This window comes from Hoplias malabaricus, chromosome X2 (assembly GCF_029633855.1).
Source record: "Hoplias malabaricus isolate fHopMal1 chromosome X2, fHopMal1.hap1, whole genome shotgun sequence".
Taxonomy (NCBI): Eukaryota; Metazoa; Chordata; class Actinopteri; order Characiformes; family Erythrinidae; genus Hoplias; species Hoplias malabaricus.
This window is the reverse complement of record NC_089819.1, coordinates 42,226,327-42,252,717: the sequence shown is the minus strand read 5'-3', so window position 1 is coordinate 42,252,717 and position 26,391 is coordinate 42,226,327. Positions and strand designations below refer to the sequence as shown.

General features: G+C 37.2%; 1 protein-coding gene across 1 annotated transcript; it reads left to right on the top strand.

The window, feature by feature from the left end:
- Positions 1-10,164: 10,164 nt before the first annotated feature.
- LOC136677196 (b(0,+)-type amino acid transporter 1-like) lies at positions 10,165-25,073 on the top strand. Its single transcript, XM_066654656.1, has 12 exons — positions 10,165-10,287; positions 11,492-11,639; positions 16,383-16,625; positions 16,845-16,970; positions 17,801-17,900; positions 18,350-18,394; positions 19,135-19,258; positions 19,384-19,487; positions 19,890-19,986; positions 23,321-23,470; positions 23,956-24,130; positions 24,977-25,073. Exons 1-12 carry the CDS (start codon positions 10,165-10,167, stop codon positions 25,033-25,035), a joined length of 1,494 nt encoding a protein of 497 aa, XP_066510753.1. The 3' UTR covers positions 25,036-25,073.
- The last annotated feature ends 1,318 nt before the right edge of the window (positions 25,074-26,391 follow it).

Here is a 26,391-nt window from a genome sequence, read left to right as displayed (position 1 = left end):
CAATCGTGATTATCCCCTTTAAGCATGGTGCCATTAACACCATGTGCACATGTTCTAGAGTGTCCTATTTCATTTCAGATTTTGTCTCTGGAGATAATGAGCTGTGAGTGCAAAACTGAATGTTTGTGTCCACAATGAGTGCTCCTTAATGTATCCTAATTATCAACAGGGTCTCAAAACTGCTTGTAAAGTAGACAGTTACACATGCATCTGAAACTGCAGATGGTTGAAAGTTTTAAATATCCTAGCATTTTTAAAAGCAAAAAAAAGTGGGGTCCTGGATCAGCACATTTACATGTTAGATACACATGACCTATTGTATGTTTCTAGAGTCTGAAGGCAGTAAAAGTGTGTGTGTGTGTATCCTGGGTAACAGGAGAGGCAATGATGAGAAGACAGGAGCAGTGTGTGTATGTGTGTGTGTCTGTGTGCATGGGTGATCTGAATGGAGAAAGACAGTACATGCCCTGTGGCTGTCGTCAGCAGTCGCTTGTCTGGGTGCATCAGCACACCACACCGTTCTGTATGTCTGACTCCATACACACACACACACACACACGCACGCACGCACACACACACTCCATCACACAAGGTTCTCAGAGTTGCACGCAATCCCTCACAAACTTTACTCATGAGACTTAAATACAATATGCTATGTAATATAAAGCATTGGAGTGTGAAGTATTGTGTATTTTATTCCAAATGAGTAATTACTTAGGTAAACTGATTGCTTTACTTATTACATTCCTGAAAAAAGTAATTGAGTATGTCATTATTTTATTTCTAAAGCCACCATATACTAATCAGGCAAAACAATAAAATGACCACCTCTAACCAAACAGGTGCAGTTTATAGTTCTACAATAATCAATTGTGGTTCATCTGTTGCTTATATGAGCAGTTTTTTAGTTAATTATCTGAGATGTCAGCCGCTTGCCTGATGGTTATCTCCTAACACAAAAATGCAGTGTTGGCATTAGATGCACTGCTGCCTTTCTCAGTGACAGATGTGGACTGAGAGTGACATTTTCAGATGCGAGAATTCAGCCAAAAGGAGAGGAAAGTGAAAATGGAAGGCTACACTTATTTACAGTTACCTTTGTTCTAAACAGAGACTATAGCTTGGAAAGGAGCTGGTATGTTTTATATTTTAACACTTTAAACCAACTGTCCTTATGTTGGACTGTGATTGGTCTCTAATTGGCTTGTTTTAATGAAATAACCAAGACCATTCCTGAAAAAGATATTGTCTGGATGGCAGCATGTTGCTCACAAACCTGTGTGTTATATATATATATATATATCGCTCAGCATTAACAGTGACTTCACAGATGTGCAATGTCACCCATGTCCTGTGCACTGGCTTTTGAATTGTGTGTGTGTGTGTGTGTGTGTGTGTGTGTGTGTGTGTGTGTGTGTGTGTAACAAGCTGGATGGTCCTTCTCCTCTTTAACCCAGAGGATACAGCATCCATGATTTAAAAAAAAAAAAAAAGTATAATTTTGATTTGCCGGACCACACAACACAGTTCCACTTTGTCTCAGTCTATGATCTTAGGTCCAGTGAAGGCAGCATTGTTCCAGATCCTGCTGCTTTTCATTTGTGAGAGTTAACTTGCCTTTGTGGTTGAAGCAACAAACTGCCACTGTCACTAATGGAATTTGTTTTTTCATTATGTTACATTCAACAAATGAAGAGTATTTAAATTGATGAACAGTAGGTTCTGAAGCTGACAGCATGTAGTCTGACAAAAAGAGGGCTCATGAATCATTGATTTCTGTTCACCTCAAAATTTGGCTTATTATTTTTACTAAGGTGCATATTTATTAGAACGGATACTAATGCCTTAGTTTTTTATTTTCTCTTATTTGGAACATATCAGTTAGAAGGCTTAGCACTGTGTATTTCCCAAGAGAAATATAAACATTAATTATTTCCAATTGTTTCATTTTCTTTTCTCTTATTTCATTAGGTTGTTTTTGCCTCTGTTCATTGCTGAGCCTGTGTCCAGTTTAAATGAGGTTATTCAGTTCAGTTTCTGCTTCAGTCCAGTTTGTAGGTTTGAAAATATATAAAAGTAAAGTTTAGAGCACAAAAGAAATTTTAAAAACATAGAGTCACTGTTCAACCCAAACCTTTTACAGGAGAAGGATTCCTGTAATTCTTTCTGATTTGAAGTGAAAAGTATCAGATTTTCAGATCATTTTGTGCCATTCATCTTGAAATTTAACACTCTGTAAAAGGAAACTGGAGTTCTGACATTACATTTTTTTAAGAAAAAATAATTTAATAGACATACAAGGTTTTTTCCAACATACAAATAAATAGCATTTAGTGCCCTACTGCTGACAAAGAACTGAACACTCTGGGGCAACCGCACCAGAGCCTATCCAGATTGCGGAGAGCTTTGTGCCTGATCTGTGCCACTTTTGGCACTTATGGCTCAGTTATGGCATGACTGGCATACCGAGAATGTTACACTGAATGTTAGGCCCAAACGTGCCCCACATCTGCAGTTCTCTTATGGCCCACATTTGATCTTGAATGGCTGCATTGGATACTTCAACTTAGCCAAAGGTCCATCTTATTTGGGCCAGATATCAAGATATCAATGTTAATTTGGCCAAGATTGGTCCTTATATCTGGACCTGTGACTTAATTGAGGAAGCTAGACTCACCCAGATCAATTTATGCAGCCATTCAATGCTGAATGTGTCCTCTTTTTGAAAACCAAAATATGGTCATACTACATTCGTGAGAAAAGGAACTAAATGAAAAAAGTTTCAAACATAACACTTCATGCTTTTCTTGGCATCATGCTTCATATTGTTATATTGTGCTGTTAAAACCTCTAGGAAGTGCTGGAAATAAAAAAAGATTATATGAAGGAGGTAATCTTATGTGGTAAAACCCGAACACCCTTCTCAATTTTGGCCTCTGCTTATCACCATGGAAACCAACCCCAGGGTGAAGTGACCATTGTCATCAATATTCAGATTGGGCCATTTCCTCCCAAGACTAATTTAGGAACAAATGAGAAATGAGTAGTGGAACCCTGACACCTGCTGGTAAACTCCTTTCCACAAAAATACTGTCAGGCAGTGTGTCCTTAACACTGTATTGATGCTTTCTTACAAAATTGCTTATTCTTACAAAATTGTTGATCAGTGTTGCAGTGGACCTGAGAATGATGCAAAATGATACCTGCTCTGTGGGGGTCCTGACCAATAAAGAACAGGGAGAAAATGGGCTAACATATGCAGATCAACAAATTAACTAAATTCTGTAATTGTACAAAATGCTCCATTCTGGTCAGTGGAGCTGAGAGAACGGACAATGAATGCAGAAATAAGGGGGTGGTCATACATTTTTTATATGCCTGTGTATTTAAACTTCATTTATTATTTATTGTCTGTAACCATTTATCCAGTTTAGGGTTGTGGTGAGTCCGGAGCCTACCCGGAATCACTGGCCGCAAGGTGGGAACACACCCTGCGGGTGCACCAGTACTTTGAAGGGTGACACACACTCACACATTCACACCTATGGACACGTTTGAGTAGCCAAACCACCTGCCAATGGGTGTTTTTGGATTGTGGGAGTAAACTGGAGCGCCTGGAGGAATCCCACATAACACAACGTAACACCAACACTACCTGCTGCGCCACTGTGCCACCCCTGTATTTAAACTTTTTTTTAAATATATTTTTTCTTATTATCTGAAAATAACCAAATTAAATGAAGCACTAACAAATTTCTCTCTCTGCCCTTCACAGGGCTAATTATATGGAAAAAGATGTTATTACAATTTTAGACAATAACAGTATTTTATGTCCTAAAATGGAGGTTAACATTCTTGCATTCAGAACTGGCATGCTTTTCAGATGCAGATGCAATGCTGGTATTTCTGAGCTTCTGTGAGCTAATCTCCAGACTGTGAATAACTGAGTGGAAGCTGTCCTTTTTCTATGATCAGGAACCAGCTTATCCTTCCCAATCCCAATATATTACAGATTACTGGAGCCAAGCTGCTCTCAGATCAGTGCAGTAGGTGATCAGTGACTGGGGTGAACAGGTACATGTGTAGTTTACACTCATGTCCACTAGTAGGAGTATGGATTAGAGCAGTATTTCTCAACCCTGGTCCTGCAGGCTCACAGCTCAGCACTATTTAGCATTTTCCCAAAACCACTGACCCCACTTTTGTGTACATTGCGAGTGAGATGTGAGACTGAAAAGTACATGTTTTACTCTGCTCAGTTTTTCTTATTTTTAACAATCTAATTTTAGCATCATTGAAATTAAGCTGCTTGAAAGAGTAAGGTGAAAAAAGTCACTCAGAGCAGGAGCATGAGATGAGATGAGAAGCTCACATTGTCATGTGCTGCTTTTTAGTTTACTCTTTGTAGCCAGTTAGTAACACATGTTAAGAATAAATATTCTGTACTTATGGGATGATTTAACCACTTTTTGTATACATAAGCTGCAGTAGTTTTTATGATCTCAAACATATTTAGATGGAAGGGATGTCCACAATCTAAAAAAAAAAGACAGTAGTCACCTTTGGAAAAAGTTTGAATACCTCTCTACTGCAGTATATAGACTGTGAGACTGAATGGATTCTGCCTCCCCAAAGCATAATATTGTAATGATTGATATACAAAGGTACAAATAGTATATTGCTATCCTGGGAAAGCTCATTATGGTCTATGTGTTTTTTTATTTTTCCCTAAGAACCTTGTGCAGTTGCCAATTTCACAAAAAAACTTTTGACAAAAGATAATACTCTGTGATGCAGATATCTGATACAATGTCTTAGATTCTTGGGATTTTGTGGAAAATATAAGTGCTGGTTTCTTTGTGATTCATATACTTCTTTCAATAGTCAAAGCAGTTTACAGTTATATGGTTCATTAAAAGCACAAACATTTTAATTGACATTTCACCATATTGACTGTATCACTGTTGTGGCATGGTACCATGGTAGTAACAGGTAGAGTCACTGTCACACAGAGTTTGGTGTGTTCTCCCCGTGTCTGCTTGGGTTTCCTCTGGGTGCTCCGGTTTTCTCCCATGGTCCAAAAACACACGTTGTAAGGTGGACTGGCTACTCAAAAAGTACTCAGAAATAGGTGTGAGTGAATGTGTGTTGCCCAGCAAGGACTGGTGCCCCCTCCAGGGTCTGGACCCTCGCTGAACTGGATTAGCAGTGTCAGACAACATATGAATGAATCACTTTATCACAGTAGTATATCCTTGTTTCCAAACTGCCTAATTGTACTCAGAATCTCTACTTAAATAATTTACATTTTGTCAGTTAATTAAACCTACTTTGACCTACTTTTGTTAAAGAATTGTGTATGTTATTAAATTTTATTAAAATTACATACACTCTGACTAATCACAATATATATGGTTGTGTCATTCCTATTTAATGAGTAACTGTGACATTCTAAACTAGGACCATGACTTTAATGTATAGTTCAATGGATGTCTAGCCAAAATGTAAGTGTTATGGTAGCAAAATGTTGTTAGTGATACTTACTGTAAACTCCACCCATGGGGGATATTGTTTGACATTTGCGCCATTAAAGTAACATACATTTAGAGTTGCACAAGTTGTTTGTGTTAATGATCCATGGCTCACTTTTGATCTACACAGTAACTGATTTTACAGTCTGATAAAGCAGTTTAACAAGATTTATATTATTGTATTATATACAAAGTCTAAAACCTCTAAAACCCTAGAGACGTCAGCACTGTAAACAATGGTCAACTTCGCATTCATTCACATTCAGTTTGAAATATTTGGCTTCACTGAATCTTTCTGATGTTCTATATAAACACACTGGGAGATGTTATGTTTTATGTTTATGTGCATGCAATTTTAGTTTTATCAAGAAGTCAGGAAAGCTGCAGATGTGAATTGTGTTTACTGCAAGGAATCTTTTTTTATATATATACTTATGTCAATATTAATACAATTATGTCAATGGTGAGTGTATATTGATGGAGGAAGTTGGATATTTTATACAAATAGCTTCAAATATTACAGCCTGCAATAGGCTGTAGAGTTGCATAAATATGAAAGTGTTGGCCCATCATCATGATATCATGTGTTCAGTCCCCAGCCAGCTAAGGCCCATAGTCCAAGGGAACACAACTGTACTCTCTCTCTATCTCTCATTCTCTTTCTTACTCTCTCTCTTTGCCACAATTTGAAAAGATATGTGGCTGGATTCACACATCTCAGAGGAAGCTTGTAAGCTTGCTGAGTAATACCCTCATCCTCTGGTTGTATGATTGTTGATTTACTTCAGGTCAGGGGAAGAGCAGTGTAAGGAACACCTTGACCTGCTGTTAAGTTGTTAACATTCCATGAACAATTCATTCATGCATCTGTTGGATGTGCTTACATTTATAATTAGCCTCTACGAATATGTTTGGCTAAATATTGCACTGACACTGACATGATATTTATGAACTTGGTAATCAAATAGTAAATCAGTGTTCTGTAATGAGCACAGAGTGTTCAATTGGGAAGTCTCACTGCCAAATCAGCCGTATTAACTCATGTTCCAGGCACCCCCTGAAAAAATATGATTTATCATTTAGGTTTAAGGAAGTTCACTCACTGGAAAACAGCTGCTAAACATGAGTCATGTGAGTAATGCTGCCAATGTAAAAACAGTAAGCACTGCTTTTTATGGATTTGGACAATGAATATGGGTAAAGTGCTGGATGACCGCGGAGGTTGCCAGGCAGGTCAAAGGCACTGATAAGGGAAGAAAAGAAAATAAATTAAAGAATGGCAGTAACAGTTTTTCCAACACTTTCTTTCAGTGGTTACAATACATGACTCGCACGGGAAAATCATTCAGTAAAACCTTTATCTTACTGGCAAGGCTTTACAATTGATGTTGGAACATTTCTGAGGATCTGATCTATCTGGGAACATTACTCCTCTCCAGCTCACCACAAAATATTCTGCAGTGCTCCATCATGCCCGAGAACACAGTTCTACTCATCCACATCCCATTGTTGAGAGGCTTTCTCTCTGTAGGCAATACATGGCATTGGTTAAATTGAGCTCAAGCTCATTTCTACAGCATCATATTTCAGTTCATGTTTTTTTTTTCTTTTTTCTGGGGAGATTTAACCAGCTGTGTGCCCAGATTGACAATAAACTATTTAAAGGGGTTGTCTACAATTTTTTGGACATATAGTAATGTAAATGGTCATATTTCTTGCCACCTTGTAACTGAATGTTTTGTGTTCATTTGAGGTTGTTATAACAGCAGTGGTGCAATTGGGCATTCATTTCAATCGTAACTGGTTCTGTGCTCTCTGTCATTTACCCCCCCCCCCCCCCCCCCCCTCTCTCTCTCTCTCTCTCTCTCTGCACATATGGTATCGGGTGTCCTTGTCAAAGAGGTATTGTGTAGATCAGTGGAATATCCATCTCCAACCAATCACGATCACTCTCCTCCCCCATCTCACTCACCTGCTCCAATCAGAGACAAACCAGAGAATGGACAGTTCCACCTCTTCTTAACTGTTTTCAAACAAGAATAGATCGATGGAGTAGCAGTAAAGAAATGACCAACATCAACCTGTGTGAAGATCCAGCATACGCAATGTTGAGAAGTCTTCTCTGAGGTCAGACAAATACTCTTATATCACAAAGAAGATGAAATTTCATTAGGGTTCTAGGCATAATGTTTAAAGTTTATATACTGTCTGTGTGCATGTATGTGTGTGTATGTGTATACATGTCCCATGTGAAATAAGTTTCTTTCCTGATTTAACATACCATCTAAAATGTCCATTAACATTGTTATTATATTAACCTCTGTAGGAATCTACATGTTTTCATTTAGAAAGCCAATGAAACAATGAAAATCCAAAATTAAGTGACCAGGAGCCATCTCATTCACTCAACAACATATAAAATTTACTTCCACGTTGTTTAGTTGTTTTATTTTGTGCTAGCATTGGTAAAATAATGCTTAACTTTGAATGTTTCACAAATTAGCTACACATAACTATAAAAAATAATTACACATAAAAACTCCTAAAATGTTTCAGTAACACGTTACAATACTGTTTGGTATTTAATAGTCAACTATGAAGGGGCTAAGCAGGAACTACTGATTAGTGCTGCATTAACATCTAAATCACTCCCATTAACTACCAAGGAGTACTGATTAATTACTCTATAGGTAATAGTGAATTGATGATTTAGGTAGTTCACTAATAAGTAAACTATAATTGCTGAGTCGTACATAACTCCTGCATAATTACTTACATATTATGTATCCATCAGTGTAACTACTCATTAATACATGGTCACATCAGCATCTTATATACCACCTGGAGAACTATAATCTAAATACATACTCCCAAAAGTTCAGTGTCAAAATTATTGTATCAGTGCTAATACACAAGGCATCTTCAAAGGAAGCTGGAGACACCACACCCTCTAAGCAGCAAACTTAAATATTTAATCTTCAGCATCAGACAAATCTTAGGAAAATGTGATAAAATACTAATCATTAATCCCTGCATAGTTACCTACTAACGAACAAACAGTATTGTAAAGTGTTAACAGTGTCTCTTATATAAAAATATTGTCAGTGTTTTCTGGTTGTTTCTTGTAGTTAATTTGATATTCATTCAAGAGGAATTCCTCATAATTCCTAAGAAACTTCTTTCTTTTACAGATATTCACTTATAAAACCTAATATTGGGACATTTCAGTCAGATCATAGAGAAGCCACTGCACACAGATGTAAGTATAATAAACAGAAACGCTGGAAGGCCGTAAAAGGATTTCCAAGGTTAATGACTGCTGGATATAGGTGCTCGTACAGAGTAATTTTTGTGCTAAACATTTTAATCTAGTTACATTTTAATCTCTGCTTCAGTTTGGCAGAAATCCAGCACTCTTTGGGATAGTCTGATTTCTGCATTATGGCTATTCCAATTATCTTTGGATAGGAGAAATATTCATTGGATTAAAGTCTTAATACTGTGTTGCAAAAACAATAACGTGTTGGCAATTAGTATGATACAGTATTCATGCTATTCATTAATATTTCACTATAATATATGCTAAGTATGTGATTTTGAACATGACACCAAGATTCCCAACATGACACCATTCTGTTCCTGGTATTTTATGGTACTCATTTACAGATATATCGTTAGGTTGTAGATGCAGGGCAGAGGGTATAAAATCATTACCTTGTAGCAATTAAGCCAAGAGCTAGTGACACGGAATACAGAGGAGTAAACATACAGGCATTTACCACTGCTCTGACACACACAAAATAACACCATTAACCATTATTGGTTTTGTGAAGTAACTGTGTAATGAGCAAATGAGTCACAGTTTAACTGTTAGACATCAGGAAAAAACAAATAATCCAAACATTTATTTATGTTATTTAATATTTTTCCAGTTGGTACTGGGTTTAAATCAGAATTTAAACTTTAAAATTGAAAGAAAAATTGCAGGCCTCTAATTTTAAATTACAAACACCATTTTAAAATGTAAATGAAAACAGGCAGAAATGATTTGTAAATTTTGTAAATTATTTTTGACCAGTATTCTTCTGAAAAATGTACAATGACAAGAGATTTAATGTTTCAGTTTTACTGTTTATATATATATATATCAATGATACGTGTGTCCTTGTTTTAGAACTTTATGTATGTCACACCACCATACCTTTAAACACAGTCCAGTAATGGATTGGGAACTGAGAACACCAATTGTTGTAGTTGCAAGACTTTTTTTCCCGCATTATTTCTTGATATAACATTTCAGCAACACGCTCAGATTATTTGAAGCACATTGCAGTACAACTATGTAAACAGTACAAATATGAGACATTTAATGTTTAACTTAATCAACTTCAATGGACTTCATCAACTACTGTTTTTGTTTAAAAATAGTAAGTACAAATTCAAAAGACATTGTGTGTGTAAATTTGAAGTGAAGACATGTACATGAATTATATTAAATGATAAATAACTAAGTGTATGAACTGTTGCTATTTGCTTCCATTCTCTCTAGAAAATACTTAAGTAAAAATGGAACCTAATTTGAATAGTAAAATGTCTATCTAGAACCCTCTAAAAAATTCTGTAATTTGCAGAAATGATGGATGAAACAGACCTGAGGCAAAGGACAAAGACTCGCAATGGCAGTGAGGTGCACAGCATGGATTGTAAAATCAAGCCGAATGAGGAGGCAATCAAAGTCACCATGCTGAAGAAAGAGGTGAGTGTTTTAAGGAGAAAAACAGACAGAATGTGACCTAGCTATGGAATCTTAACAATTTTCTCACGATCATTATTTATTTCCCCAGACTCTGTGTGTGTGTGTGTGTGTGTGTCTTTGTGACACTGAGTTCCTAGCACTACCTGTCACCATCTCTTTGCTCTAATCCAAGACTTCTTTATGTTTTGGGAAACTGGTCATTCCTATCTGCCATCAGAACCAATCATGTCAAAAAAAGACCCACCCACCTCAGAGCCCATCTATTGTGTTGGTCCAGGCATTTTTAATGTGGTGAAAAGTCAATATATTGTAATAGTGTAATTTAATTTTAACTTAATTTAAAAATAAGTTTAAATTAATAAAATCTATCAAAAAACCTTGATAAAACATGCACTGAAATCAAAAAGTATTATTTCAATACCCATCAACTCAGAAATATAAACATTATATAGTGAAAATATTAAACTACAAACTACAACTGAGTTTAAGGTCACTATGTTCAACTTTAAGTGTTGGCTACAGCACGAGATGTAAAGCAGCGAAACTGTGTCCTCTGGAGTAAAGGTGCTCCATCCAATAAATTTATAATCCAAACTATCCAAATTCTGCACCTCATTTGATAATGCTCTGATGGCTCAGTGCTATCATATCCTCACAGAAATGTTCCAGCATCTAGTGTAAACACTAGGGGAACAAGCTACCTATTAATACCATTAGTGTGAAAGGAAATTTTGCATGGGCATGTTGGGCATTTTCTGGCTACAAGGCGGCATGGTGGCGCAAACACGTAGTGTCATTCTCACACAACTCCAGGGTCCTCCAGGGTTTGAGTCGCGCTGTGTTTGACTGTCTGCCTCAAACTGTATAAAAGAGTATTTTAAATGTAAGATATATTTGCCTTAAAATTACAGCTTCAAAATCATTGTGATGATTCACTGACCTGTAATAGGAAGAATAGAGCTTCTGTCACTGCTACTTTTGGGCTCAGCACTGCAGAAACTGCACTACTTAACTTTGAGGAGGGCAGGAAACCACCTTCACTCCTTCACCCTCCCTAGTGATTTTAATACAGTGTTTTAAAAATTAATTACAGCAGGAGGAGCCTCACAAGCATAAAAACATATTACTTAGTTTTTCTTTAAAGGGTTCTCGAGTTTCACTAACATTACATGTGCGTTGATTTTGTTTTCATTGTATGTGCCAGGTGGGTCTGATAAGTGGCACCTGTCTGATTGTGGGGACAATGATCGGCTCTGGAATCTTCATCTCTCCCAAAGCTGTACTGGAGGGAACAGGAGCAGTGGGGTCGTGTCTGTGTGTGTGGGCAGCATGTGGAGTACTGGCCACTCTTGGTTAGTAAAGAAAGACACAGAAACAGTCTGTCCTAAATGCTGCTTTTGGTTATATAAAGCAAATCCTACTCTTATGACCTTTCTCTGGTTACACTCAAAAGATTCTGTCTGGCACTTGGCAAAGAGCAAATGTTTGTAGAGAAGGGCTTTTCAGTGCCTTGGCATCAAGAGCTTGACGAACACTTTTGTGAGAAGCATAATTCTCCATTGTGAAAAAAGTCTCAAAATAGACATGCTTTCAATACATTCATGCTGTACAGTCCTACTGGATGATAATATTAAGATCAGGAATATATGTCATTTTAAACATCCAGACAAAATGATTAATACAATGATTCATAATTTCATAATTTAAAACCACAGCTATAATAGAGTTATATTTTGGTCAGCATTATATTTTGCATACTTGTTTTACTGATTTGAGGTTAAAGCTCAAGCCTTAAGCCTTCAGCTCCATCACACTTTACACACAAAGCAATGCTAAAAGCAACCATGTTGTTTATTTGAACATTTCAGCAAAAATAAGCAGACTTCCAAACACCAGCAGAAGATGTAAACTGGGTTTAATCCCTGTTGGAACTTCAAAGAGTATAATTCCATTTTCTTGGTTGAAATGGTTATATACAGATTTAACAAAGTGAAAAAATGTTAGAGTTATGAGCTACTGTAATGTTAATGATTATTAATGCCAGGATATGAAAGCTGTGGTGATGACCAAAACAAAATTATATAGTGAGTGAACAAATAACACAATCATTTTATTTTTCAAATTTTTCATTTAGTTGACAATGATTTTTTAAAATAGAAAAATAGAAAAAAAAATTTGTATTGACTGTTTGGAGATTAAAAGAAATATTATTTTGTGAAACATTTAGAGCACACAGACCTCACACACAACATGTTCACCAGAGTTAAACCTTCACTGATAGTGTTAAATTAAAACAGAAAGTGTTAAAAAGTGTTACAATTTAACACTGGTGAATTTGCTGTTCAGAGAGATCAAACATTTAACAGCTTTTAATAGTTTATCATTTACGGGTCCAGGTCTGTACAGGACAGCATCTGTGTCCATATCTGGACTGCAGGTCGCCTATACATGACCCCTGATCTGGAGTTTGCCAACATCTAATAGACAAGCCAGAAGGCTATTAGAAAAATGTTTTGTGGATGGAAGAGAACAAAAAACCTGTGAAAAATGGTGGTGGTAGTATTATGGACTGTGAAACATGGTGGGGGTAGCATCATTATATCACTGTTGGAACAATGAATTCTGAATGATACCTAAGAATTTGGAAGGAATATGTCAGGACATTTGTATGTGAATCAAAAATCAAGACAAAATGGGTCATGTAGCAATACAAAACTAATCATATAAGCCATGTTGCCAAAAACGTTAATTAACACACAGTTAAATGTTTGGAATGACCAAATTAAAACCCTGACCTTCCTAACGGTGTGGACAAGACTGAACATTTCACATGAGAAAACACATCATCATCACAATGTTGAGGCTGTTCTGTATGGAGGAATGAGCTAAAATTCCTCCAAGCTGATGTGCAGGACTGACCAACAGTTGCAGTTATTGGTGCACAATCGAGTCACATTAGATAACTGAAGCAAATGTTCAAACACATTTTTTTTTCAATAAGTCAAAAATAATGCAGAATGCTTTTTGTCTCCTTTAAGTAGGTTCTTGACCAATATTTTTTTTCCAAACAGTAGAATCTGACAAAAAATCATTTTTGTTACTCTCTGCTTTTCTGTTTTTGCCAGAAAGGTGTTTTATGTCTGTTTCTCTGTGAGGACACAGTACACCAGATTTCTTTAAAATCTGCAGATTAGCTGCTGAGCTGTTGGAAGTCAGTGTGTGGCTGGAGCTTAAAATCGTATTGAGTACAGAACCCAGTAATGGGATTACAGAGTAGGGTAAACTTTTATGGAGGTTTATCAAGGAGGTGATTCGAAGCACTCCGTCAGTGGGCACAAGTCACATTACAGATTACACATTACAAATTCCCAGCACAGCCTTCAGATAAATCCTCTTTGGTTTTAATTACAACCTCCCCATAGTGGACTCATTGACCTCAAAATGAATAGGTAACAGCAGATTCCAATAGTATATATTTTGGTTAAGACACTGCATCAAATTACTCAGGTATGTATTTTCAGGGATAGCTTTATTTAAATAGGAATTTCCTAATTGTTATGGGGTTAATGGGTGGTATCCTAACCTTCTCCAAAAGTTACAGAGTGCCATTTCTGCAGTGCTGAATACAGAGTTGCAATAACATGAAATATTCTGTAGTGTTCCTTTAAATATCTATAGAATGTGTCCACCACGTGACCAACAATGTTTTAACAGAATTTTTGACTAGGTGTCAGTGTAATAGTTGAACGTTTCCATAATTACAAACACAAAACTTCTCACTCCCTCCAATCACATCAAAATATTTTTAAACATTTTTTAAAAAGGCAGCAATTTTATTTTGTGATGACTATTCTTCTTAAATTACTCAAAATGTAATTGTAAACATAAAAGGGAGTCAGACTCTTTCTAGTGGCAAGAAATTTAGCATCGCTGCTATGGTGATATGTTTGTGCCTCAAAAAACAGGGTCAGGGCCATTTCTGTCAGCGAATGCTTTCCACTTGTTATGTCGTGACGCATCAACCATGTGAAACGTCATGTCTGGGTCCAAACCACTGCTCAGTATGGCCTTTAACAACTTTTCAGACCTTATAGTGATTTTTTTTTTAAATGACTAACACCAAATCTTTGATTCTTCTTATAGATCATTATTTCCAGTAGCATAACTCATTACAACACCAGAACTGACCATGTTGCGGGACTTCACACGCAGAATTTTACTGGCCTGCCCACTGACGGATGATGTTACCAGATTTAATTATTTCATAGTGCAAGGCGTATCAAATAAATATATAAATTGTTAAATAATTAATTAAAAGATTTAACTACTACAATTTTTAAAATGTTTAAAATTAGCTTTTAAATAACAATTAAATTAATCACATAAGCCTTTACTTCAAATTTTTATTATTTAATGAAACATTCATTATCTGTAACCACTTATCCAGTTCAGGGTCGCGGTGGGTCCAGAGCCTACCTGGAATCATTGGGCACAAGGCAGGAATACACTGTGGAGGGGGCACCAGTCCTTCACAGGGCAACACACACTCACACATTTGGACACTTTTGAGTCGCCAATCCACCTACCAATGCATGTTTTTGGACCATTGGAGGAAACCGGAGCACCCGGAGGAAACCCACGCGGACACGTGGAGAACACACCAACTCCTCACAGATAGTCACCCGGAGCTGGAATCGAACCCACAACCTCCAGGCCCCTGGAGCTGTGTGACTGCGACACTACCTGCTGCGCCACCGTGCCGCCACTTAATGAAACATTTAATTATTTCTTTATTGATTTAAATATATAAAAATCCCTCCATAGGAACGTGGATACATGTACAATTTCACTTAGGCTAAGCTTTATAGTTTTGTATTTCACAGTATGTCATATGTATACAGAGCCTTGAAACTTATAGTCTTCATGATCTCAGTAAAGATCATGTTATTTGAGAATGCTGAGAGAAGTTGGGAAAGCACTTGCTAAAAGATTTAAGAGACTGTTGGCTTATACAGATGATTTTATCCTCATTAATTATTCTAGAATTTTCTATTTACCCCAAATATAGCTGTTCAGCTCAGACATGTTTGGTGTCAAATTTTGAGTTTTTTACTTTTGTGCTGAAGGCTATATGTTTGTTGTCACTAACTTTGCTAACAATAGATGTTGTAGCCACAAAACTGAAAAATCTAAATTTTTAAAAACAAATGTTTCATCTGATGCACATAAAGTGTATGTGAAAATTGTTGTAAGTTAGAATTTTTGTCCTTTATATTCACTCTGGTCTGTGTAACATTTATCAGTTCATTATTCTGACCATTTGAGGCTAAACCCAAAAACTGAAAATAGGGTGTAAAACTTCATTTTTTCTTTTTTTCATTTGGTATATTAAAATAAATGGGATTTCATTAAGTTTTTCCAATTTTCTTGTTTTTAATTTCTGCTCCTCAATCTGAATTTCAGGGCAGGGGGAATCCCTCTTTTCCAAGTTTCCTCATTTTTTTCCTTTGTTGCATATTGTAATTAAAGTGGGATCATCAGACTGGGGAAGACCAACATGCTGTACCTTTCTTGCACCTTTCATTCATTATCTGTAACTGCGTATCCAGTTCAGGGTCGCAGTGAGTCCAGAGCCTACCTGGAATCATTGGGCGCAAGACGAGAATACACCCTGGAGGTGGTGCCAGTCCTTCACAGGGCAACACACATTCACACCTACGGACACTTTTTTTGAGTCGCCAATCCACCTACCAACATGTGTTTTTGGACTGTGGGAAACCGGAGCACCCGGCGGAAACGGGGAGAACACACCAACTCCTCACAGACAGTCACCCGGAGCGGGAATCGAACCCACAACCTCCAGGTCCCTGGAGCTGTGTGACTGTTACACTACCTGCTGCGCCACCTCTCTTGCACCTGTCTATAGCAATTTTACAAATTTTAAAAACTCTCCACTAAAATTTGTAAATTAATCTAAATATATATATGAGAATGCTAAATAAAAAATATTTTAATGTAATTTTATTTTACATGATATATTTTAAGTTTAACAGCTTCATAAACGTGTGTTGTTTTTTGTTTTCTATTTGCGACAGGAGCTCTTTGCTATGCTGAGCTTGGCACAATGATAACTAAGTCAGGGGGTGAGTACCCATACCTGATGGAAGGTTTTGGGCCTGTGCTAGCGTACCTTTTCTCCTGGACAACCATCTTTGTTCTGAAACCTTCTTCATTTGCCATCATTGCCCTCAGCTGTGCAGAATATGCCTCTGCACCTTTCTATCCTGGATGCACTCCACCAGAGATCATCAGCAAGTGCCTAGCTGCAGCTGTTGTCTGTATGTGAGAACCATGTACATTGCTGGAAATGTGTTCAGAGTGCTTTCATAGATGTATAAGTAACCTATCCATGGGTATTGATAGACCAATATAGACCATGACAGCCTTGTGTGTGTGTTCAATTCAGGTCAAAGTGATATTACAAATGACTTTCTATTCCTACTTTCTATTCCTATTTTTTCATTTGCATATTACACTCCCTCTCTCTCTCCCTCTAGTATTAATAGTTCTGGTGAACTGCCTCAGTGTGAAGCTGGCCAGCTATGTGCAAAACTTCTTAACTGCAGCCAAACTCCTTATCATTATCATCATTGTGGTATCAGGAATTGTCATGTTGGCACAAGGTGCACACACACACACACACTACCTTAATCAATACACAAAACCCATGGAAAACAAACTTAAAAGGAACTAAGATAGAAAAAAAGGCAGGAATGGCAAACAATGGAGACTCTTTAAAAAAAAAATAAAATAAATAATAAATAAATAAATAAAAAATAAAAAAATAAAAAAATAAAAAATGCATGCTCAAACAAATGCAAACACTGCAGCACAGAGCCAGATTTATGTTGGGCTTTTATGCAGCACTCTGCAGGTGTGCTTGATTAGCACTAATTAGTGCTAAGGCTTCTGGGAACTGGAGTTGTGAGAGCAGCTGCTCCGAGCTGCTTTCTTACTGCGTTGCCCCGGCCCCCTACTGGTGACCGGCGGTATGGCTTCACTTCTTACAACTTTGAGTAAAATACTAACATTATTCAACACTTCTAGAACAATATATATATATATGGTATCATAGAAAACATAGCATATAAAGGTAGAAAACCATAAGTGCATAATTTTGCTTAATAACTAAATTATCAACATTATCTCTTGAAACCTGCAAATAGATAAAGAAAAATTTCACAAAATAAAATCACTGAAACAAGAAAAAATATCTTGAAACTGTCTGAATAATCTTACAATACTCTCCTGACAGTCTCAAAAGGAAAATTATTTGATATATTGATTAGATGTAAGATTATATAGTTTTATGTTTAGGTTTATTTTAGTTAATGTAGCGGCTGTGCTCACTTGATTATGTAATTCTGTTGGCTAAATTATTATGGCAGAAGACTGATTAAACCACTGACACACATGTAAATCTATTTTGTATCCCCTATGTCCTTATGTTCAGGCAATACACAGAATCTCCAGGATCCATTTAAAGGTGCAACAACTTCATTTGGTGCCATCGGACTGGCCTTTTATAATGGCCTGTGGGCTTATGATGGATGGTGAGTTCATTTATTGACTGATTGACTATTTATTTATTTATTTATTTAAAAACCTGATAATGATACTACCAGAAAACAGTATGGTATGTAGAGTATATTTATGTTTACATTTGTTTCTATCTTCATATACTACATTTTTATACAGAACAATAACATTCCATTTGAATAAATATAAGAATACATTTTAAAAATTTGTCAAGAGCATTTCGAAAACCAGTGGTTGAAGACCACTCCAATGACTTCTTTACTTTGTAATTGTTAACATTATAATCGTATAACGTGGTGTTTTTTGTGAAAATACACTTTAGTCCACCACTCATTGGCCAGCCACCATGAATAGAGGCTAAACATCAGAACATCAGCCTAAATATCAATCTTCTAAATATCAGAGGTAAACGTATATTGTCTCTGTCTATAAGATTAAATCCTCTCATATCTGTGTTCTACAGGAATCAGCTGAACTTTATAACCGAGGAGCTGAAAAACCCATACCAGTAAGTCATTTCATATACTGCACTTCCTTGATTCATTGTGCTGATTTAGAAGTAATCAATACATTCTGATTCAATTTACTGGTATACAACCAGTCTGTACATACACAAAGGACTTCTATTCTGTTCATTAGGAAAACCCAGTGAGTAATCGTTGCACTAAAATATAACGAGAACAGCAAACAAATGATACAGTCAATAAAAATAGCAAAGAGACGGGTACAATAAAAAAAATTGTAAATGTATTACTTTGAAGAAACCGTCACCAAACTAAGCCATGCAACTCTTGCCTGCAGCATTAACAGCATTCACAGCACTGAAAAATATATATGCAATGTTACCTTTTGCACACTGTGGCATAACAGTTAGTGTTGCTCTCACACATCTTCAGGGCCGTGGGGGTAGCTTGGCTATTATTCTTGGCTTGCTAAAGCCGTGAAAAGTCAGTACCAGAGTGGATTCTCTGGCTTTTCAGTCAGTGTGTAATTTTATGTACTTGGACAAACCATTATTTTTAACAGTGTAATATTTGTGAGTGTACAGTATATGATTTAATTGTTTCCACTATACATTGCACATAATTTAGGACTGCAGAAACAATTTATACTTAATGTTGAGTTTTAAATTTTTCTTTAATTTTATATATCACTATGTGTCTGAGTAACGCTGTATTCCAATTTTAATGGAACAAGCACAATGGATTTTAAACTGCAACGCTGAGCATCTCTTTGACCCATGGACAGGAATCTTCCTTTGGCCATTGTTATTGGGATTCCTCTGGTGTCAGTGTGCTATGTGCTGGTCAACGTTGCGTACTTCAGCGTCATAACACCCACAGAACTACTCCAGTCTCCTGCTGTTGCTGTGGTGAGAATAGTTGTCATAGGATTACATGAGATAATTAGATCACCATCTGAATGGCTTCAGTGATGATCTATATGACGTCTCAGGTATGTATATAAACTAACAGTGAAAATCTGTCTCCTAAACAGACTTATGGGGACAGAGTACTTTACCCACTCTCATGGGTGGTCCCACTCTTTGTGGTCTTCTCCACTATTGGAGCTGCTAATGGAACTTGCTTTACTGGTGGAAGGTAAATTAATATTTAATATTTCTAATTCAATTGCATTCAAATACATGGGACCATCAGCTGCCCTTCACTAGGGCATTTCACTTAAACTTAGATAAAATAGCCCTTAAAATGCATAAAAACACTGTTCAGACATATTAAAGCCACCTCCTTATACTACACTCATTGTCCAGTTTTCCAACTATGTACCCATGCTTTGGTTTTTAATTGCTGCTGCTTCAGGAACTATATTATGATATTTATTTGCCATACACTTAAAGACATTTCAGTCCTTTTGAACAAATAGAGACGATGGCTGTAGCATGTGCCCTTAGATTAATTTGTACAGAATTTATTTTTAAAAAAAAATTGCTAAATATAGCTGACCCCCCAGAGCTAACTGTTATGTTATTGTGCACTGTTAAGGTTGACCTATGTAGCTGGACGAGAAGGCCACATAGTGAAAATCTTGTCCTATATCAGTCCAAAATACTACACTCCTTCACCAGCACTCATCTTTAATGTAAGTCATTGCTTAAAAGCATTTTACTACTTTGACCATTTGTCATTCCAGTAAATGATGTAATTAGAATAAATTATATGTGTACATATTTAGTTAGTGAATTCCAATTCAAATAATTTAAGGTGCATCCATTTTGAAACTGTATTTACACAGCTTGTATACTCTCCATAGGAAGTGCCCAGTGCTAAATGTCAGCTATAGAACATCCAAAAGTCTCATCTCAGTAATGAAATTCCTCTGATTCAGGTAATCTAGATGTTCCTGTTCAGGCTGTGCACTATCCACGGGTCATTCAATGTTGCTGCCCCTTCTCTGTGCAACCCTGATCAAGTACATTTGGAATTAAAGATGAGGATGAGTTGACCTTTGTTGAGTTAATGCAAAGATTTCTGGTGTCAAAACTTCTAGACACTGGGTCAGAAGTGACAACTATCACTTTAGGGAGAATTTTAGGGAGACTGCACTTTCTGCAGCCAATTGGGTCCGGCTCACTGAAGCAAACGGTCTAGATATCCCCATTGTGTGATATCTGGAAGTTGATGCAGAATGTATGGGAAAGACACATCACAAGCCATGTGTCTTTGTGCTCTTGGATAATAATCCAGATGTAAAGGAGATGAAAAGAATCTCTGGGATTATTGGGATGAATGTATTAAACGAATTCCAAGATCTCTTCATAATTGCAGATGGTGTGAAGGAATTGGGGAAATATCATCACAGAGCTGGAGAGACTAAAGTCCAAAGAGAGTTGGCAAATATTTGGAAGGAGACAGAGGTTTTGGGTTGTATTGACCAGATTGGATTCATGAAAATAGCTGGGAAACTGGCTGTTGTTATTCCTCCATTCAGCGAACAGGTCTTAGAGGGCCGCTGCCGAATGCCGCCTAGGGTGAGATGCAAAGTTGTAGTGGAGGCAATGCCCAGGGCCATTCTGCCAGGGCGTCTTCTGGTCACTAATGTTCTTGCTAGAGTAGCAGGTGGTAAAGTTCCAGTGCGTGTCTTGAACCCCAGTGAGAAAGCTGTGAGGCTTATGCTGAGATCTAGAGTAGCCACAGTGTGTAAACCTCAAGAAATTCTCTCAAAAGAACTGGTGGAATTTGAGGAAGAAGAGGGAATAATTCATGTCAAAGCCTTACAGCAGAATAAGAACTTAGCAAAGAATGAGGGTATGGGGCAGTTGCCAGTTCCAGTACAGACACTTGAGAGGGTTAACAGAGCTCCAGCATCAGAAACTCAGCGATCTGTTAACAGAATAAAATTATGTCTTTTCGAAAGATGATTATGATTATGGGTATACTACTGCCATCACCCATAGCATTCCCACTGGTAATGCTCCTCCCATCAAACAGAGGCATCGTCAAGTCCCAACTCCAATATTTCAGGAGATCAAGAAACACATGCAAGATCTGTTATCACAAGGAATACTCAGGGAAAGCTATAGCCCATGGGCATCACCAGTTGTAATTGTCATAAAAAAAGATGTCAGTGTGTGCTTTTGTTGTGATGACTAGATTAAATCAAGTGACCTGTACAGTTGCATACCCACTCCCTAGGGTGGAGGACTTTGGAATTGACAGCAGGTTACTTTCAGGTGGTTATGAGTGAGAAAGACAGGGAGAAGACAGCAGTCATCACCCCTTTGGGCTGTATGAGTGGACCCGGGTGCCATTTGGTTTATGTAATTAACCTGCCATGTTCCAGCGCCTGATGGGAGTGGTGCTCAGTGATTTAACCTTTGATATCCTATTAATTTATCTTAATGATATTATCATTTTTTCTCGAGATTTTGACAGTCACTGTCAGAGACTGGAATTTGTATTTTGAAGATTAAGGCCAGCATGGCCTAAAGCTAAAGCCAAGTAAGTGCTTTATTTAAAAATTAGATGTGAAATTTCTGGGTCAGCTCATCTCCTCCAAGAGCATCCAGGTGGATGAGGGGAAGGTCCAGGCTTTGGAGAATTGGCCTGTGCCTAAGAATATGAGGGAAGTGAGGCAGGTCCTTGACTTTATGAGTTATTACCGGAGATTCATTCCAGGGTTCGCTCAGGTAGCCCGGCCACTTCATGATCTTGTTGGGAGGGGAAAAAAAGGGAAAGCAGCTGAAAATTTCAAGTGGGGCGATGACAGCCACACAGCATCTGAGGAACTCAAGCAGTGCTTGATGCAACCTCCTATTTTTATCCAGATCTTATCCAGTCTCCCCTTTAAACTCAGAACTGATGGAAGCTTACTGGGTCCGGGAGCTGTATTGAGTCAAAAGCAGGGTGGAGTCGAGCATGTGATAGCATATGCAAGCCGAGGCCTACGGGAATCTGAAAAGAGCGACAAAAATGACAGAGAATTCAAATTGGAGTTGCTCGCTCTTAAATGGGCAGTAACCAAGAAATTACCAAGTAACCAAGAATACCTGATGTACACCAAGTTCAACGTGGTCACCGATCATAATCCACTGTGATACCTAGAGACAGCCAATCTAGGTGCAGTTGAGCAGTGTTGGGTAGTGCAGTTAGCTGAGTATAATTTTGAGATTTGTTACAAGCCTGGCAGACAAAACACAAATGCTGATATCTTGTCGAGGATTCCCACTAGTGAGGAACCAGAAGACGAAGACTTGGAAAAAGATTTCATCTGACTGAACACAGAGGAAGTGTGCACTTACTCTGGCTCCAGCCTCATTAAAGAGTTGTGTAACCTCTACAGCATTGGGTAGAGCCACACAAGCCCTAATCACCCCCAAGGCAACTCTCAGTGCAAAGGTTTCAACAAAACTATGCATGATATGTTGAGGAGATATAGAGAGCAGCACTGTACTATGGGACTTATGAACGAGAGGGGGCTGGTGGTAGAGGACTTTATGCTTCAAAAATCTCGCACGAATAGCCGCCATAGACTGGGGTAGGAGAAGAGCTTCGGTGTGTGCCAATTCCAGAGCAAGCAAAAGTCAAAGAGGACCCTTCCTCTTCAGTCATTCTTCTATCGGGTGAAGTACCCTGCCACAGAGACGTCTTCTAGTATCTGTCCCTCCATTACAGACTGGTAACTGAAGTTCTCTTCATTGCTATCTACGTCATACTACATTAATAAATGCTCAACTTTTGATTTATACTTCAGGTTGCTGCCGTGACACTCACACATCCTGAAGCCCACTTCACCACACCTTGAGCATTCACTCTGGTTATCTACTGTAAAAACACAGGCATAAACATACTTGCTACAGCGAGACACAGATCCTGTCACTTCCTCTGTCTTCCTAGGTGAAACATTCCAACTTTATCCCCCTACTAGGCGGAGGCAGAAACCCCCACTTACATTGTGTTTATTTATTACACTGCAGGGCATTCTGTCGATCTTCTACATAATTCCAGCAGAAATCAGCTCTCTAATTAACTACTTCAGCTTTGCTCAGTGGGTTTTCTATGGACTCACAGCTCTCGCACTCATTGTCATGCGTTTCACAAGACCTGAATTAGAGAGGCCTGTTAAGGTGAGTATGGGCCTTTTTTACTGTCAGTGACTTTGTTACTCTAAATGTTTGTCTGACAATCTGAGATGGTTTTAAATATTTTTAGTAGTTTTTACTTACAGAATAAACTCTGGATAGAAGTAGAAAATTAAACACACAATGGAAGAGAAGTGGAGTTAATCAGAGCAATGCCAACATCACTGATGAAGTGGATTTGAGTTTTATATGTCTTAATATGGATTAAATTATATATTTCAGATTAGTCCACTTATGTTAAATCCTATATCCTATATATTTTATATATACCTTTTCCCACTTACAATCTTTGTGTGGGTATATGGGTATATGTATCAAATAAATTTCAGAATGAAACATATTTAATATTATTTTCCCAACCCACTGGTGTACTGTTATGTAATCAAACATCAAGAGATGTTTGTGATAATAATCTTGGTTTATTAAAAGTAAACTTCTAACTGAGAGTCCCTGATGTTTTTCCCACACAGGTTCCTATAATTGTCCCTGCTGTGGTGGTGATAGTGTCATGTTACCTGGTTTTGGCTCCGATTATTGACAAGCCTGAGTTGGAGTATCTGTACTGCACAGTATTTATCCTAGGCGGGCTGATGTTTTATTACCCCTTTGTCTACCGCAAGTTCAGCTGGACACGTAGAGTAATGAGTGAGTAACAGCACTTCTCTAAAGAAAGAAACATTCATCTCAATGTTAATATGCCACATTTTAATAACAGAGACACTGGAAAACAGGTCTAATTTATCCAGACATGTGAAAATAAAGCAAAATGTTAAATATTTTTACTATACTAAATATTTTCAGACTACACATTATTTAAAAAGCCAGCCGTGTTCTGTGCTTTGTGTTTTTCAGTGACTCTTTATTTATTTATTTTTTGTGATTGGGTTTTGTATGTGCTTTTGTGTATACTTAAGGAGTGAGGTCTATTAGGTCATTTAGAGCTGCCTGTGGGTCAGTTAGTTTGGGTGGATTTGTTTGTTATTTTTTTCGGCATAGGCCATCCTGAAATTTCACTGGTGTTTGTTGTTGTAAATATCACGTATATGATATATTTTATTCATTATCCATTCCGTGATTCTAGTTGTGTCCTTCGTGCCCATTTATTAATTTAGTTGTTGTCTACATTCTCATCTCTGTTACAGGTATTAATTTCCCTCATACCATTCATAACACACACCTCATTCTGTTACGGCTCAACCCTAGACTCGGTCATAACACTGGAGCAAACAATAATTATGACATGAGACCCAAAATCTAATTATTTGGCAGTTCTTGAATTAACCAGTTTTTACTCCATAGGTTTGCTTCCTGAAATGGGGCAGCCATATTTAAAGTCTCTGACACACCCAGACCTCTAGGTGTCAGTGTAAAGGCTGTTTTCATGATGTAAAGAAGAAAGACTGAAGAAAATCACTGATAGCTCCATTATCTAAATCAGTATGCTGAGATGTCATTGTATTTTATCTTGCACTTTTCTTTGGTTATTTCTAGGACCCATCACTATGCATCTTCAATTGCTAATGGAAGTTGTCCCACCTAAGTCAGCGTGAAGAACCTCAGACACTCACCTGAAGGCTGACCAGTCAACATATTGTTTCAGAATACTAAAAGTGAAGGTGAATATACACAGAGTTGTGATGAGGACTCATACTGCTATCATCTTCAGGTGCACTCCATAGACAGAGAGACCCCGACACAGCAAAAAGAAAACAATGACCCCCAAATCTCCTCATTTAAACAGAGATACAACACAAAACAACCTGAAATATTAAGTGTTCTTCATTAGGCTTGCAACTTAGCAGTCTGGGTGATAATACCCAAAATTCATCCGTCTACTGGCATAGTTTAATATTGGGAAATGCGTAATAATGTGTGACAGTGTAAATATCTTGTAAAAGATAAATGTAATTAATTTTTTAATTGCCTGTTATTGGTTATAAACTGCTCAGAACAGCAATGTATAATTATGCCCCGTGTGTTTAAAAATGTATGTTTAAAATCCATGGAAAGATGTTTAGATTTATCACTGTATGCAACTTTCAGCTTTACATTCGTCGTTATTTATGCAGAATTCAAAATCTCCCCATTCAGGGCCGTCACTAATGATGGATGATTATGGGGGCTAAGCTTTAACTGGGGGGTCTGGAGTAATTGCTTCATAGCAGCACATTTTTTTGACGAGGTATAAAATAAGCAAAGCAATGAAAAACAAAACTGAGTTGTGAATAACTATTAACTCATTATTTACAAAAATCTGTAAAATATACAGTCATAACGTCATTAGAGAACATCAACATCAGTTCAGTCTGCCCTAAATACTGCAGTGTTTAAAGCAAGAATATTTTAACTGGCTTTTTCAGCAGGCTTACTTTACATTCATCAATAATCAGGTTTCCTTTGCTAGTATAATGATATTTTAACTAGTGCATCAGTGGCTTTTCAATTTGTTTGATTGTAAGAGGCATTCAATTAACAAACCTATTTGAGTATTACTGTAAATTTACTTATTCTTTCAATGTTCATTTCTTAGAAAGCTGAAGCAAGCTGCAGGTTTTCAGTTGAAATGTGTTTTTAAGTGTGCGAAAACATTTATAACAGTGACAAGTACAATGTGGACAGTGACTCTGAAATGTAGCAGATCTTGCACACCAGCATTTGTCCTATTTATATTATTCAGAGAAATTGGGAAAACTGTTAAAAATGTTCACAAATGTATTTTCTTTTATAAGAAAGAATGACATTTATACCTTTGTAATCTTTTCATGTAATTATTAGTATTATTTTTATCTCAGTTGTATATATTATTATATTATTTTTGCATACTAATATTTTGGTCCAAAAAATACAAATTTAAATGCCAAAGACTGTACATTATAATTATTTTTATTTGTTGATACTTCATTGCC